This window comes from Pinus tabuliformis, chromosome 8, assembly GCF_031772625.1.
Source record: "Pinus tabuliformis cultivar Carrire ecotype Pingquan chromosome 8, CPIR1, whole genome shotgun sequence".
Classification (NCBI taxonomy): domain Eukaryota; kingdom Viridiplantae; phylum Streptophyta; class Pinopsida; order Pinales; family Pinaceae; genus Pinus; species Pinus tabuliformis.
This window is the reverse complement of record NC_142294.1, coordinates 841,002,300-841,020,437: the sequence shown is the minus strand read 5'-3', so window position 1 is coordinate 841,020,437 and position 18,138 is coordinate 841,002,300. Positions and strand designations below refer to the sequence as shown.

Sequence of the window (18,138 nt, the reverse complement as noted above, 5' to 3'; positions counted from 1 at the left end):
TCAAACAACTATGCCTTATAATCCCCAATAGAACGGAGTAGCTAAAAGAATGAACAGGACAATCTTAAATATGGTATGTTCCATGATGTTTTTCAAGAATGTTAAATTGATGTTTTGGGCTGATGCAGTTCTATGTGCTGTGTATATAAAGAATAGGTGTCCATCTAATGCTATAAAAAACAAGACTCCCTATGAAATGTGGTATGGCCACATTCCTTCGGTTAGGCATCTCAGGGTTTTTGGTTTCACCTGTTATGCCCTGATACCTAAGGAACAGAGAAACAAACTCGGTGCGAGGAGTTGCAAATGTATTTTCTAGGGGTACTCAAACACCTCCAACGCATACCATCTCTATGATGAAGTGAATAAGAAGTTTATAATATCTAGAGATGTGATCTTTCTTGAATCTTCTAAGGCTGACAATGTTGTTGAGCGACAACTTGATCGCTTGGATAGATTCGAACATGCAAAGTCTTTTCAAGGGTTTGATAATGAGATTCCACATCTTGAAGGGGGGATCCCTATACTAGATCAATTTGTGGAATCTTCTTTTGAAGCACTCTCTCCCCTGCATGAAGCTCCAACCACTGATCAAGATGACACTTTGAGTGATGTGATTGACAAAATTGGGAGACTAAATCTTGATTCAGCCCCAACTCAGTCAACTGAGCAACCTGGGCCATCTCAGAAAGGTCCTCCAAAATGGCTGACAAATACACTTGAAAGTGTTCGTCCTAATGAGGTTGGAAAGACAGGAACAAGAAGCTCAACTAGACAAATGGAGGTGATGTAGACAATCCTAATTCACCAGTTGATATGGATGTTTCTTATGATTGTGAACTGAATTTGTCTACATATTTTGAACCAATTTCCTTCAAAGAAGCCGCTTCTCATGATGAATGGAAAGAAGCGATGCAAAAAGAATACGATGCTTTGATAAAGAATGGCACCACCTGAAAGCTCGTTGATCCCCCATTGGGAACCAAACCAATAGGTTGCAAGTGGGTCTTCAAGAACAAGTATAAAGAATATGGCTCACTTGACAAGCATAAAGGCAGGCTTGTGGAAAAGGGTTTTGCATAGAAGGAAGGGGCCGATTATGAGGAGATTTTTGCCCCCACAACGAAATGGGCTACCATCCGACTCTTTGCCTTGGAAGCACAGAGCGATTGGAAATTCCACCAAATGGATGTAAAAACTGCTTTTTTGAATGGAGATCTGAAAGATAATGTTTTTATGTCCCAACTAGAAGGATTTGTTGTGAAGGGTCAGGAACACAAAATATGCAAGCTTGTAAAATCCTTGTATGGCCTCAAACAAGCACCGAGCATCTTCTGAAACTCAATTTCAAACATTATCATCTTCATGATGCAGCTTTGTTTCTCAAGAAAATTGGCAAAACAATTGTATATCTTGTGTGTTGAAGTTTCTAATTTTACTTAGTTAGAAACCCTCTATGCACTTTATCTGATTTATTCCTACCTACTTGTTATTTTCCTTAACAAGTTATTTACAATGTAAATACTGAAAATAAACACCAGTGCATGCTCAACATATTACAGATCAACAACTAAAAGAAACAGAAACAAACACGCCATGTGACACCATTATTTTTGGACTAATGTCCTTGAAAAAACCCAATGTGGGAAAACTGATGCAACCATCTGAGGGTTTTCTTATTAAGCAATATCAGAGTACAATTTGGGTGCCGAAATTGGCCTACCCAACAGAGAATTTCCTTGGCAGTAATACCTCTAAGTTTTTGACAAATCTCCTGGCTGAAACCCCTGATAATCCTTCCGGCAGCTACTTAGCACAAATCTGCCCCAGAAACCCTAGCGCCAACCTCTCTTTGGACTGCATCAGCCCCTCTCTGTCTCACGCTGGCCCTGCGTCACCCCGGATGGGTTTGCGTCAGCTCTCGGATGCCCTGCATTAGCCCTTTGGCCCTCTGCGTCAGCTACGTTGGCCTCTCTGAGGCTCTGCGCAGCTCCTGACTGCCTCTGCGTGGCCCTGCATGAGCCCTAGCTAGCTTTGCGTCACTCCTTGGCTATTGCGCTGCTCTCCCGGCACTATCTCTGGCTCTCTGTACTCAAATGCCCCTCAGCTGCATCTCTTGATCACTAATTCTATCTCTCTTAGCAAACCCCGCTCTAAAGAATAGAATGACTGATCACTTTGGTGTTTTCTCCAAGTGACCATCAAGCCTCTTCTTAAACTTTTCCTGTTGACATCTCAACGGCCGATATTAAGTCCCTAATCAATGGCTACGATTAGATCTGGCTTGATCCATGTCTTTTGGACCATTCTAACACAGATTCATATTAATACACATTAATATTTTATTTTCCCTAAGTTTAGACTTAGGGACTCCATTAAAAATATTAATTATTTTAATATCTCCTGATCTGTTTAGAATCTGCCTAAACCCTTTTTGGGTATTGGAGATCTCATGTGCCCCAACCTCTCCACCAAATTTCGGGGCTAGAGCACATCCGATGCTACCCCAAATGAACACTCCCTCTTAGCAAGGATTGTGCTCTAGCAGTACTCCTCACTGAGTATTACTCTGATCATCCGGCATCGATACCTGTGCTGATGCTAGGCCTTCCTGCCCAACATCCTCTGCACTGTTGCATCCTGTACTGCTGCATGGTTCTGCCATTGCCACTGCTGCATCTGTACGACAACTCCCTCTGCATCTGTGTTGCTGCTGGTCCTTTCTCCCAGCATTGCATCCACACTGCACCTCTTCTCATTATGTTGCATCGTGCTGTCCACTGCTACACTGTAACTTAGTTACTGAGAAGTAAGTAACTGATCTCCCAATCTGACCTCCTTGTTGGGCTAGAGACACCCACTGATGTTGAAGCTCCCTCTGCTACTGACAAGTGATCCCTCTCTGAACTCTGCGCTGTTGCAACAACTCCCTGCATCTCGCACCGTTGCACACCTCTCTGTGCCATCCTGCACTGGTGCAACACTCCTGTGCCTCTGGCACTGTTGCAACCTGCTAGCCTCACGCTGTCTTGGGACTCCTGCACTGTAGCTCTCTTTGCCGCTCCATGCGCATCCGTCTCTATCCACTCAGCCAGTCTTGCTACTCCTAGTCGGGGCTCCCGTAGCAAGGTCTAATCCAAGAGGCTGGGTACCTCGAGGATCCTACCCTCATCGCTTGTAGTCCTCTTGACTACAGCTCGATGTCTCCCCACTTCCCCTCAAGTGGTGCATGAGCACTCATGGCACATAGAATAGACAGGATCCTGGCCTTCGAGACTGCAAAGTTGGATGCTTCAGCCAACCTGTCCTGATCCCTCAGCCCATTCTCGGCCATCTCTCTTCTCTTCTCTATCGACTCCTCCGAGTCTGTCTACTTCCCGCCTGGAAGTTCTTTGTTCGACTCGTCTGAGTCTGTACTTCTCGTCTGGAAGTTCTCTTCTGGACTCCCTCTGAGTCTTGATTTCCCTCCTGGAAATCCTTCTGCTACTGTCGAGATGCCCCTACTCTGATCATCTAGTGCAATCGCACCATTGATCCGGGTTCCTCAGCTAGAAACCCTCGGTAGCAACTCCTCTTGGCCTTGCTCTGTCAGGTACTGTTCTGACTACAGTACCTCACCAGCTCCACTCTGCAATATTTCTGCATCCTTCTAAACCCCAGCAACCTGAAGGTGAGAGCTCCTAGCCTCCGCGCAATCCCGGCACCAGCAACCCGGCCTCTTCAGCCAACTATGTGGCTTTGCATGAGGATCCTTTTGCCTTCCTTAGCCTCTGCGCTGCCTCTTCTCGACTCACCCTTGATGACGCAGGCACTGCGTCACCCTTCCTTGTTGCTGCTCTACTAGAAACAACTTCTATCACCTCGGGACAGTTGTTTTCTGCTGCTATTGCTTTGCTCGGCTGATGTCCTTAGTCCTCCTGTGATCTGCAATCACGCTCTGATACCATGTTGAAGTTTCTAATTTTACTTAGTTAGAAACCCTCCATGCACTTTATCTGATTTATTCCTACCTACTTGTTATTTTCCTTAACAAGTTATTTACAATGTAAATACTGAAAATAAACACCAGTGCATGCTCAACATATTACAGATCAACAACTAAAAGAAACAGAAACAAACACGCCATGTGACACCATTATTTTTGGACTAATGTCTTTGAAAAAAACCCAATGTGGGAAAACCAGTGCAACTATCTGAGGGTTTTCTTATTAAGCAATATCAGAGTACAATTTGGGTGTCGAAACTAGCCTACCCAACAGAGAATTTCCTTAGCAGTAATACCTCTCAATTTCTGACAAATCTCCTGGTTGAAACCCCGAATAATCCTTCCGGCAACTACTCAGCACAAATCTGCCCCAGAAACCCCAGCGTCAGCCTCTCTTTGGACTGCATCATCCCCTCTCTGTCTCACACTGGCTCTGTGTCACCCCGGATGGGTCTGCGGCAGTGCTGGGATGCCTTGCGTAAGCCCTCTGGCCCTCTGCGTTAGCTATGTTGACCTCTCTGAGGCTCTACGCATCTCCCGGCTACCTCTGCGTGGCCCTGCGTGAGCCCTAGCTGGCTCTGCGTCACTCTTCTTAGCTACTGCGCTGCTCTCCCGACACTATCTGCCTCTCTGTCTCTCTGTACTCAAATGCCCCTCAGTTGCATCTCCTGATCACTAATTCTATCTCTCTTAGCAAACCCCGCTCTAGAGAATAGAATGACTGATCACTCTGGTGTTTTCTCCAAGTGACCCTCAAGCCTCTTCTTATACTTTTCCTGTTGACATCTCAACGACCGAGATTAAGTCCCTAATCAATGGCTAAGATTAGATCTGGCTTGATCCATGTCTTTTGGGCCATTCTAACACAGATTCATATTAATACACATTAATATTTTATTTTCCCTAAGTTTAGACTTAGGGACTCCATTAAAAATATTAGTTATTTTAATATCTCTTGATCTGTTTAGAATCTGCCCAAACCCTTTCTGGGTATTGGAGATCTCATGTGCCCCAACCTCTCCACCAAATTTCGTGGTTAGAGCACATCCGATGCTACCCCAAATCAACATTGTGGTGTATGTAGATGATCTTTTGATCACAGGGAACAATGAGAGCTACATTGCATCCATAAAGAAAGAACCGAGGAAAGGTTTTGAAATGACAAATTTGGGATATGTTCACTACTGCATTGGTATTGAAGTAACTCAAGATTCGAAGTTTATATTTCTCTCTCAAAAGAAGTACATTGGAGATCTGTTGAACATGTTTGGCATGGCTGAGTGCAATCCTTTGACTACTCCAATGGAACAAAACTTAAAGCTCACATCCATTGAAGGACAAGAATTTGAGGATGCAACAAAGTACAAGCAACTCGTAGGAAGTCTCAACTACCTGACTACTACCAGACCAAACATTTCATTTGCTATTGGAATCTTCTCCAGGTTTATGCAAAAGCCTTGTGAGGGTCACTGGTTTGCTGCAAAAAGAGTTCTAAAGTACTTGAAGGGATCTCAAGACTTTGGACTCAAGTATACACAAGTGGATGACTTCAGCTTGATTGGATACTCTAATTCAGATTTCGATGGAGATAAAGAAACTGGGTATCTACTTCAGGCTATGTTATGAGTCTTGGATCAGGAGTTGTCTCCTGGAGGTCACACAAACTCAGTTCCAGCAAATTCCACAACTGAGGCAGAATATGTGGTAGCAACTAAAGCAACAAAAGAAATTGCGTGGCTCAAGAATCTTTTGGAAGATTTGCAGGAGAAACAAGTGCATTCAACTCCTCTTGTGATTGATAACACTTCTGCAATAAAGTTGGTCAAGAACCCAAAGTTCCGTGATCGAAGGAAGCACATCACTACAAAATACCATTTGATTTGACATCATGGCGAGGCCAAAACAATCCACCTATGACATTGTTCCACAAATGAGCAGATTGCAGACATTTTCACCAAAGCGCTTGGAAGGGAAAAGTTTGAAAGATTCAAAATGATGCTTGGACTCACCAACATTCCTTTAGATTAAGGGGGGGATGTTGAGACCTAATCTTTGGGATTAGGAAATCCATGTACATATTGTAAATAACAAAAACTAAAAGAAGTTGGAAGATGAAGAGACATTGGGAGATGAAACCCAATAGTATCCCTCTCCTTCTATATATTCATATTATCTCTTAATGCAAAGGAAACAATTCATTCGTGGAGTTACTCCTGGCTTGACATTCTAAGACATACCTTTAAGTTGTTCCTTAACAAACCTTGTAGGACATTAATTCTTGAAGGGATTCCTTTGCAACATAACTTCTTCGATGCTTTAAGCTTTATCCTTTGAAGTATTCTCCATAACCTTTGTGTATTCTGCAATCTTTTCTTTCCAAGGAAAATACAAAGAAATGATTATTAGCATATAATACAAACAAATCTTGATATGAGAGGGAAACCAAACGTAGAAGAGGAAACAAGGAATAAGATACTTATCTTTTGGTAAAATGGTGAAGGCTCCCTCTTAATCTAATCTTTCTGAGGGATATCTATAACTCATCAAAATAATTCAAAAATGTTCTAACTAGACATGTTAGACCTGTAAATTCTAGAAATCAAAACATGAAGGAAAACAATTCAAAACTTTAAAATAGAAGACTAAGAGAGATATATGAGAGAGAGGACTTAGCAGTACAAGTCCTTGATTTTTGATTCTTCAGTATTGTTCTTCTTAGGTGGAGCTTCATCGATAACATTTGTTTGATCCCTATCTCTTTTCTTATTCTTTGGATTCTTTGGACATTGATTTTTGTAGTGGCCCATCTTGTGATAGTTGTAACATTCAATCTTGGATAGGTCAACTTTCTTCTTTGGTCCTTTGAACTTCTTGAAGGTTCCCTTCTTCTTGTGATGAGCAGAATAGGCATTAGAGGTATTTTCTTCTTCATCCTCCTTGTTAATTACTAATGATATTCGAGCTTCTTCTTGACTGCATGCATTCCACATTTGTTCAAATGTTGGAGTATCCTTCCAACTGTTAAGTCCTGATGCAAAGGCACTCCAAGATTTTGGTAGTCCTAGAAGAGCAGTAATTATGAGCTCTTTTTCTGGTACAATTTCATCTATTGCTTGGAGTTCATCCTTGATTCTAGATATCCTTATAAAGTAGGATGATATAGTATCGTCTTTTGTCATCTTAATAGTTCTTAATTCATTCTTGAGGCTTGTTATTTGAACAATGTTCTTGATGGTGAATAAATTTGGAGAGAGCCTCATACATTTCTTGAGTGTAATCTATGTTGGATATATGAGGATCTTCATCAATAACATTTGTTTGATCCCTATCTCTTTTCTTATTCTTTGGATTCTTCGGACATTGATTTTTGTAGTGACCCATCTTGTGATAGTTGTAACGTTCAATTTTGGATAGGTCAACTTTCTTCTTTGGTCCTTTGAATTTCTTGAAGGTTCCCTTCTTCTTGTGATGAGCATAATAGGCATTAGAGGTATTTTCTTCTTTATTATTGTTGTTAATTACTAATGATATTCGAGCTTCTTCTTGACTGCATGCATTCCACATTTGTTCAAATGTTGGAGTATCCTTCCAACTGTTAAGTCCTGATGCAAAGGCACTCCAAGATTTTGGTAGTCCTAGAAGAGTAGTAATTATGAACTCTTTTTCTGGTACAATTTCATCTATTGCTTGGAGTTCATTCTTGATTCTAGGTATCCTTATAAAGTAGGATGATACAATATCGTCTTTTGTCATCTTAATAGTTCTTAATTCATTCTTGAGGCTTGTTATTTGACCATTGTTCTTGATGGTGAATAATTTGGATAGAGCCTCATACATTTCTTGAGTGGAATATATGTTGGATATATGAGGAGCTTCATCGATAACATTTGTTTGATCCCAATCTCTTTTCTTATTCTCTGGATACTTTGGACATTGATTTTTGTAGTGACCCATCTTGTGATAGTTGTAACATTCAATCTTCGATAGGTCAACTTTCTTCTTTGGTCCTTTGAACCTCTTGAAGGTTCCCTTCTTTTTGTGATGAGCATAATAGGCATTAGAGGTATTTTCTTCTTCATCCTCGTTGTTAATTACTAATGACATTCGAGCTTCTTCTTGACTACATGCATTCCACATTTGTTCAAATGTTGGAGTATCCTTCCAGCTGTTAAGGCCCTGATGCAAAGACAGTCCAAGATTTTGGTAGTCCTAGAAGAGTAGTAATTATGAGCTCTTTTTTTGGTACAATTTCATCTATTGCTTGGAGTTCATCCTTGATTCTAGATATCCTTATAAAGTAGGATGATACATTATCGTCTTTTGTCATCTTAATAGTTCTTAATTCATTCTCGAGGCTTGTTATTTGACCAATTTTCTTGATGGTGAATAATTTGGAGAGAGCTTCATACATTTCTTGAGTGGAATCAATGTTGGATATATGAGGAGCTTCATTGATAACATTTGTTTGATCCCTATCTCTTTTCTTATTCTTTGGATTCTTCGGACATTGATTTTTGTAGTGACCCATCTTGTGATAGTTGTAACATTCAATCTTGGATAGGTCAACTTTCTTCTTTGGTCCTTTGAACTTCTTGAAGGTTCCCTTCTTCTTGTGATGAGCATAATAGGCATTAGAGGTATTTTCTTCTTCATCCTTGTTAATTACTAATGATATTCGAGCTTCTTCTTGACTGCATCCATTTTACATTTGTTTAAATGTCGGAGTATCCTTCCAACTGTTAAGTCCTGATGCAAAGACACTCCAAGATTTTGGTAGCCCTAGAAGAGCAATAATTATGAGCTCTTTTTCTGGTACAATTTCATCTATTGCTTGGAGTTCATCCTTGATTCTAGATATCCTTGTAAAGTAGGATGATATAGTATCGTCTTCTGTCATCTTAATAGTTCTTAATTCATTCTTGAGGCTTGTTATTTGACCAATGTTCTTGATGGTGAATAATTTGAAGAGAGCCTCATACATTTCTTGAGTGGAATCTATGTTGGATATATATGGAATTAGGTTGTCCTTTACTCCATCTACTATTAGGTTCATGGCCAAGATTTTGGTTTCCCTGAACTTTACTTTCTCTACTTCCTTTGTAGTCTTCTTGACTTTTCCTTGAACACGATCCAAAACTTTATTCTTTTCGAGGATGAGATCTATCCTCTTTTTCCATGCCCTGTAGTTGGAGGCTCCTTCTAGCTTGTTTTCTCCCTTCATTGAAGTTGACATAGTTCCTGTAGGCAATAGGCTTCTTTTCTTATATAATCCTTTTCCTTAATGACCTTTGTTTGATCGCCTTTTTCTTCAATAGATCTTTAGTCTGCCTTTTGCCTTCTTCTTCAGCTTAGCTCTAATACCATGTTAGAAAATCGGAAAGGCAGAAAGTATGATGATAATTACTGGTGATATTATTATGTTCTTATTAACTTCTTTATGTTTTTTCTTTATCTTCTTCTTATCAAGCAATTATCAAAGCAAAAACATGAAGATTAGGGTCACTAGAGCTAGGCACTTAGCCAGGGCTAAAAACCCTATATAGGGGAAAACCTAGTAAAAAATCTTCCTTCAGTAGATTCAAGATGAAATAGACCGAGACCTTAGACTAATAGACCTTCCTCCTCCACCAAGTTAGCCTTCCAAGATGATTTAGTAGTCTCTTCTTATCCAACAACTTCAACCCAACAATAATCTAGAAATTTGACTTCCCAGCTGTAGAACTACAACCCTTAGCTAAAGAATTTCGGCCCCTAGCTAAAGAATTTCAGCCCAACAATAGAATTGCAGTTTCGGTCCTCCAACAACAACAGTAACTTCACACGTGTGAGATAAGAGAGAAAATTTCGACTTCCTTAGGTAGATAATGTCCTCCTTTGCTAGCCTTTTTGTCTTATTTCCTTGAAATTCGCACTTTTTCTGGTCCCAGAAGTTGCAGATTGAATTTGATGAGTGAGTGCTCCAAATGAGGTCAAGTTGCTGCCTTTATATAGGAGTTTTTGCCCCTCAGCTAGATCGATTTGTCCAGTTTGAGGCCAACTTGGTGGAGGAGGCCTAATTGACCTATTTTACATTAAAATTAATTTCTTTCTTGACAAACAAATCCCAAGAAGGGTCTTTTACAATATGACATGGACAAGGACACTTGACATAAACCCTAGAAGCCTTTAATTGAGGCTTTGACCTAAAAAAAATTGGCCCAAGCATGAAACCCATACTTTAATAAGTCAATTTCTTTAATAATAAAATTTATTTTTCTTTCTTTTGACAAATATATTTCATTATGACTCAGATATAATTATGAAGACCGACACTAGTTACATTTTTCAATAATTGGAATTGTGGCAACTCGACAATGCACTAGTTCATTGTTTCCAACTCCAAATTAGGTACTAGGCCAAGTCCCAATCTACTTGCTACTTGAGAAATTCGACTTGACTAGTTTGGCAAGAAACTTCTAGGCCTCTGAATACTTTTGCAAATGAAGGACCCAAAAATACAAAAAAAAGTCAGGAGAGGAGATTATATCACACAACCTGAAAGTGCCATGAATTTTAATCATATTCCGAGCTGAAATAAAGCTATGGCATAATAACGGCTGCCTTCAAAAGGATCTCTACAGGCATCTCAACATCCATTTTTGTAAAACCACTGGGATGACCCCTGTATTGGTGATGTACATATCATGTTTAGGCTAGCGGGCCGAGGACTATTTTGGGGTCGATATGCCCATGTACATAAGTGTTTTAGGCTAGTATGTATGTGTTGATATGTTCAAGAGAGCCTAGTTTTGTAATTATGATTTCACATGCATATCAATAGAATGCACCACTACTGTAGACCAAATCATACAAGAGAGTATGACGGCTACGACTCCATGAGTGTGAAAGGGGGGTTAAGAGATAAGTGGTGAAGAGGTTAAGCCTAGGTGGTAAAGCTATTACTAAAACAAGCTTAAGTAAAAAATTGCACATGATTTTTCCTATGGTAAAGCTATTACTAAAACAAGCTTAAGTAAAAAATTGCACATGATTTTTCCTATGTTCATAACGTGACTTCAGAGTGTGCCATTTGTTAAAGAAGGGATATGTGCATAAAAGTAAAGTTTGTTAAAGTCATTCCATCATCCATTGCATTAGTTGTATGGGGGGAAGAAGGGGTGACCGTGTGATATGATTGGCTTTCAGTAATGTCCTAGGTGGATTCGGTAAAAAGGGGATAGGTTTCCCTAGTGTGAGGCGAGAAGGGTATTCGGGGAAAAATTCTTGAGGGCAGCTGGAACTCCTATAAGCCACAAGGCTCTATGACATCCTTGGCTGGCCAAGTTGAAAACCCATGGAAGGGTAGTGGCATAGCTCGATGGACTGCAGGTGCCGAGAAGGGGGTGCAATACTTGGGGTTGTGTGGGTTGATGGGGGATGTGAGACTGTTGGTGGGAGGGTGCTGGAGTTTGGTACCCTGGCCCTGTTCATGTTCGACATTAGTTAGATGCCATAGCTGGCTTAATGTAAGCCTTTGTGCTTGTGGAGTTGTGGCCCTAGCTCGGGGGTGACCCACTGCTGAGAAATTATGAGCAGCATGGTCTATGGCTCGGTGGAACGTTCGAGGTCTACAACCAATCGGTGTTTTCTTTAAAAGATAAGTGCCTATTCTTATGTTTATATTCTTTTTGCTGTGAATATTCATGTATCTTCTTGTGTTGCATGTGAATAGCAAATTAAATGGTGTCATTTATGCAATTACATTCCTGTACAGGAATGCATTGCAAGATAGAATGCCTTAGACATTCTTGATAAATGCTGCAGGAACTGAATTGAAGGGGAAATTTTGGAAAGATTAGGTTACAGAGGTAGTGATACACCTCAGTGGGTAATTGGGGGTGTTACAACTTGGCAACAAGAATGCTGCCTTCCAAAGCAACATCAATAAGGTCCAAACCCCCCTCCTTGTCCATGATATAGACATCCCAGGGAACCATAGGAAGACCTCCCTTTCCACCATATCTAGACCACTGAAATGATCAAGAATGTTCTCCAACAGTTTGAATTGGGTCTTGCTGTGGGTGTTGCTGGGGAGCCAACAAGAAATGTAATAAATGTGGGAGGCCTGTAGGATTCTTGAGACAACAGTCACTTACCTGCAAAAGTCAGGTCTTTGAATTACCTGAATTTTAGCTTGGACTAAAGCAGCTGGTAGACCTATTCAGAATTAGGATCTTGAGATGGGACATAATCATGCTGGATGTAGTTCCAAGCTGAAGGAATCCATTTGGGAATGTCGTCAAGGCCAACCAACCAAAAGAGTCTTATGTTCATGGACAACTTGCCCCTGAAAAATTATAGAAGAGGTTAAGGCATCCTTGTGTATTCTCGATCGACTCTTGGTCTATCCAAATTAAGAGGGGAGATTCATCCACAAAGTGATTGCTAATCATCTCCAAGCTGTTAGGAAGAGAAATACCCTTGATACTAACTTAAACAGGAAACTTGTAATTTTCTAACCACACAAATGAAAAGTGTAATTCTGTCAAAATGAATGCCAATTTATTTTCTGCAGTAAGGGTCAACTTGGTATCCATAGAGCTTACAATCTAATGCCAGCCTGGATGATTAATCTTCTGAGGAGCAGCTAAATCTCCAAAAGGAGTCAAGAAGCTACAAAATCTACAGATATTGTTCAAATGGGCTTTCTTTCCTTTGAATAGATCAGTAGGGTTGGTATCATTTTCATATGTTATGCTTTTTTGATATCAATATGGCAATATCCTTGAAGGATTAGTTGCATAAACTGATAATGATATCAGCTAGGAATATGATTCATGATTTATGTAGAAAGGCATTTTTTATTTTCCAACATATATCCAAGATGGGACAAATGAACTATACATTTAAACTTATGATGGTTTTAACTTTCTGACTGCTATTTTTTCCAGTTTATTGAGATGGTAAATTTTCAATGTTGTCTTATCAGGTTAATTTCTAGTACAGAAGATGAGCTCCTACATGCTACCATTTTGGTTGCATTGTAACTGCTCAGAACAAGTCTACATTTTATCTACTGGTTAAATTGAGTTAATTTTTTCGTTTGTGGATGACATGCTACCATTTTGGTTGCATTGTAACTGCTCAGAACAAGTCTACATTTTGTCTATTGGTTAAATTCAGTTAATTTTTTCGTTTGTGGATGACTACAGGTTCAGTGATGCAGCAACGATTCTTTTGAGATGGGGTTTAGCAGCAGACAAATGTAAAGCTATTAATAGCCAATGCAAGGTAATCCTTAAAATTCTTATAATTATTTTGTTCTAATTTCCCTTGTATGCTCTTGAACTATTTTAAATTAATTCATTTTGGGATCCCCTTATCAGATTTTTCTCAACTGTTTGTTTGAACCCCGAAGGAGCCAGCTCAAAATAAAAAATCTTCTGTAAATTCTTTGAAGTTCTGTTGAACTTTTAAAATAAATTTACTCCTTTATTAATGTATGAAAAATAATAATGACAATATGTTAATATAAAGAGGCTGAGTAAAGGAACGAGGCTTTGAAGTTGGAAAACATCTAATGAACAAGAAAAAGACCACCTTATAAAGATCTATAAAAACAACCAGTATAAGGAGTGGTAGAGTAGAAAGTGTTGAAGGAAATGTAACTAGGTTCGGTCTTCATAAATGTCAATGAGTTTCTTGCTCATTGAAATAGGTCTAGCACAAGTTAAAGTGCTATAGGTGAGTCAAATAGTCAAAAGAAAATATTGAAGACCTTAAGGGCATGTTGCATCAGGTATATGTTTGTATAGAAGTCAAAGAACTCTCCTCCAAGCAAAGTCAAGTCTTGTTAAAATTGCCAACTAGGGCCAAACTCCATGTGGATCACCTTATTTATGGCTTCTGATATTTTTCCTAGATTCCTCTCATTGAGAGGTGTAGGATTGATCTAAAGATCATCCGATTCAAATAAGTATTTATGGAGATATGAATTTATTTTGATTATGGACAAATTGTCAAGGTCGGCCAGCAAACTTATGTAGGCTTAGAAGCCCAACAGTGATGTCTATTCAACCTCAACATTTGCATATAAATACAAGGAGCATTCTCCTCATTTGGACAATTCAATTCACTCACCTTCTCTCTCTCTCTCTCCTACGCATAAAAGGAGCCTCTCTCTCTCACACGTGTGGCTGAAAGGAAGACGTCCTAGGGCAAAGAAGACACAGAAAGAAGGACACTAGGGCAGTAGGTCATCTCTTTGACCAGCGTTGACCAAGCGTTGACCTTCCAGAAGTGTGGATTGGGTGTGGTTGCCTCTCCTAGGCAAGCCGCAATTTTTGGCACGAAAATCGAGGTGATCTGACCTCTAGTTTGACTGGTATTGACTGTCCTAGTTTAGTGCTGCAGTTGACTTCAGAAATCTGCAAATTGACTGAACTTTTGGGGCTGTTCAAGGGCTATTTCTTCAGGCTGTTTGAAGACAAGTTGACCGAAAATTGACCAAGTATTTTAGAGGTCAATTTCAGCTAGTTTGACCAAGTTTGACTTTGCTGATCTAGGGTTTGCCGTTGCTGATATAAAATTACAGAATTCAGATTTTTTACTATTTCTCTCTTCTGAACTATTGAAGCTAAAAGAAGATTTGATCAAAGGGTTTCCCCGCATTGGGGTTTGTCCCTGGCTAGCCGCCACATCTTGTGTCTCTTGTCTTGGCTTGTTTTCTGTTGATCATTTAATGTTCTATCTGCACTTTACTTAATGTATATGTGATTGCTAATCTGTGGCTAATAAAAAGAAAAATAAGTAAACTGCTCTAAGCATAGAACATACCATAATTTAACATGGTATTAGAGCTGAGGTGAAGACAAAGCCCAAGCAAGAGCAAAAGTAAGAGCAATCATCGAAGAGAAGGTTGGCAAGGCTATCTTAAAAAGAAATCATGGGGTCCTCAACACACTTCCCTGCTGAAGACAAACTCCGTGAGAAGTCTGACTATCACGGATGGAAGATGTCTCTTGATCTAACATTAGAAGTGCAGGAAGTGTTGGACCATGTGAGAGGCGTGATTGTTGAGCCTCCATCAAATGCATCCGCTGCTGCTAGGAACAAATGGACCAAGGGAGAAGTCAAAGCAAGGAAGATCATTCGGGGCTCTATTGACAAGCGCTTGGTGGCCTATGTTTCCGAGCTGAACACCTCCAAGGAAATCTACGATAGACTGATGAGTTTATTTAAAGTTAATGATGCAAATCAAGTTTTGTTTCTTAGAAATAAGCTGAAGGAAATTAAGAAGAGCAAAGATGAGGGTATGCAATCATATTTCTTAAGGATCACCGAGATCAAGAACGATCTCCTATCTATTGGGGAAGTAATTCTTGACAGGGAAATGACACTCACAATTCTTAGAGGACTGCCATTTGAATGGTATATATTCAGGACTACTCTTCTCAACAATAACGTAATTCCTGGATTTGAGGAATTAATGGCCAGATGCATTCAAGAAGAAATGAGAATGGAAGAGCAAGAAATGCCCATACTTAAAGGTCATCCCTCTACCTTTTCTTCTCATACTAAAAGAAGAAATAATTTCGGGGCTAAATTCAAAAGAAAGGCTGGACCAAAGGGTGGAAGAAAAGGACGATGTTACAATTGCAATAAAACGGGTCACTATGTAAGGGAGTGCCCTGATAAAAGGGACTCTGAAGCGAACAAAGTTCCTTCTAAAAATTAATTACTCCAGAATACTTGGAATATCAAGATATCCATGAAGATATAAATATTATATATTAAAATGAATAAGAATGAATATGATTTACAAATGAAAACGAGAGGCTTGCTTATATACCAAGCAAGTGTCTCTTCATGAAGAGTCATGTCCTATTAGACATGCCTCTTCAACCTAATTACTAGCTTAATTAACTATTATTCATGACTATTATCTTTTACATTATATTTATATTATTTATATATTTTATTCGTTACAGACTCACACCGGGACGATGATCAAAATCCCTCTCAAGGCAATCAAAGGAATGGCAGGTCAAATGGCAGAGGTAAAAGAAGTGTCGGAAATCAAGGAAGAGGACAACCATTCAAGAAGGCAAGAAATTCCAGGTATGAATCTAACATTGTTAACAATAAGCAAGATGAATATTATCTACCAGCAACTCTATCTACTACTGCTCCCCCGGACTTGCTGGGAAATTGGCTTATTAATAGTGGTGCTTGAAGGCACTTCACTAGTTACAAAGAAGCTCTCTATAATCTGATAGAGAAGGAAACCAACCTAGAAATTGTTCTTGGAGATAATTCAAAATATCCCGTGAAAGGCATAGGAAATGTCACTCTTCAATTGAATCAGGGTAATACCATCCACTTACAAGATGTATTATATGTACCTGATCTAAAAAAGAACTTGGTTTCCATTTTGGCAATGGAAGACAAAGGCTACAAGGTGGCCTTCAGCGATGGCAAGGTACCTGTATGGAAAAAGAACTTTAGAGATGCTTTTACTCTTGGGTTTCGAGTCGATTCATTATATCAGGTTGGTGGAAGTCCGCTGGGTGTCATGACTTGTGACACATCTCTTCAGTTCGAGCTATGGCATCGGAGGTTTGCTCTCCTTCATTATAAAGCTCTACTCGATGTAAGAAAATTGGTGACCGGGATGCCCGAGTTCAGATTAGAGCAAGAAGGTGTATGTCTAGGATGTGCCGAAGGAAAGCTAAAAAGGGGACCATTCCCCTCAAGCCAAAGCAAGACCTCCGATATATTATAGTTGGTTCACTCAGACATATCCAATATGATGCCCGTGAACTCCTTGGGAGGATATTTATATTACCTCACTTTTACAGATGATTATTCTTGCAAGACTTGGATATACTTCTTGAAAAAGAAGGATGAAGTGTTCTCTTGGTTTCGACACTTCAAAGCCTTGATCGAGAATCAAACCGAAAAGAAGATCAAGACCTCAAGGACTGATAATGGGACTAAATATGAATCCAATGAGTTTCATGACTTTTGTAAAGAGGCTGGCATTAAGAGGGAAACTACTACACCATATACTCCTGAGCAGAATGGTGTGGCGAAAAGGAAGAATTGTACAATTGTGGAAGTTGTCCGTGCTATGCTCCATGATCAAAGACTTCCGAAGTTTCTATGGGCCGAAGCTGCAAATACCGCCGTATATGTACAAAACCGATGCCCTCATCAAGCATTGGGTTCCAAGACTCCCGAAGAAATGTTCACCAGTAAGAAACCTGACGTATCTCATTTTAGAATTTTTGGAAGCCCTGTATATTTTCATGTGCCGAAAGAGAAAAGGAATAAATTGGGTGCATCTGGCTATAGCGAAAATACTAAGGGCTATAGAATCTATGTAGCTGGTCAAAGGGAAGTCGAGATTAATCATGATGTCACCTTTGACGAAGATATGGCTCTTAGCAAGGTAGACAATCTTCCTACTTTAAGGGGATCTAAAGAAGCTGACACCGGGGAACCGAAGGAAAAGGAACATGAGATGATGTTCGATGTGGAAGAACCTATGGATCCTATTGATCCTCCTCCGCAAGAGCCTTCCTCTTCTAGGAAGAGGCCTTCATGGCTTAAGGGGACACTTGATGATGCTGAAGGACACATTGCACCCCGAGGAACCTTCCGTGAAAGTAAAAAGTCGAACAAGGATCAGGGATACCTGACCATCATGAGCACGATCATCCAAAATGAGCCTTCGTCATTCATAGATGTCGTCAAGCATCAAGTATGGAAGGATGCTATGACCAAGGAATATGAGTCCATTATGAAAAACGATGTTTGGGATGTGGTCCCCAGACCCCAGGACAAAGCAGTTGTCACTTCAAAATGGCTTTACAAGATAAAGCATGTAGTTGATGGAAGTGCGGAAAAGTATAAGGTTCGTTTTGTCGCTCGTGGCTTCTCCCAGAAGGAAGGTATAGACTATGACGAGATATTTGCACCTGTTTCCCAATATACCACCATCCGCTCGATCATAGCCCTTGCCGCTTCGCAAGGATGGAACCTACATCAGATGGATGTCAAGACTGCGTTCTTACATGGTTCGATCAAAGAGGAGGTCTATGTAGAGCAACCCGAAGGATTTGAGATTTATGATCGAGAATCTCATGTGTGCAGGTTGAAGAAGGCCCTCT

General features: G+C 40.0%; 1 protein-coding gene across 2 annotated transcripts in view; it reads left to right on the top strand.

The window, feature by feature from the left end:
• Nucleotides 1–18,138, top strand: part of GSNAP (gamma-soluble NSF attachment protein) — a 202,656-nt gene that overhangs the window by 97,406 nt on the left and 87,112 nt on the right. For both annotated transcript variants that reach the window (XM_089372939.1, XM_089372938.1), the window contains exon 6: nucleotides 13,177–13,255. In XM_089372939.1, the coding sequence (XP_089229065.1) occupies nucleotides 13,177–13,255 (79 nt within the window). The remainder of the gene's footprint in view (nucleotides 1–13,176; nucleotides 13,256–18,138) is intronic.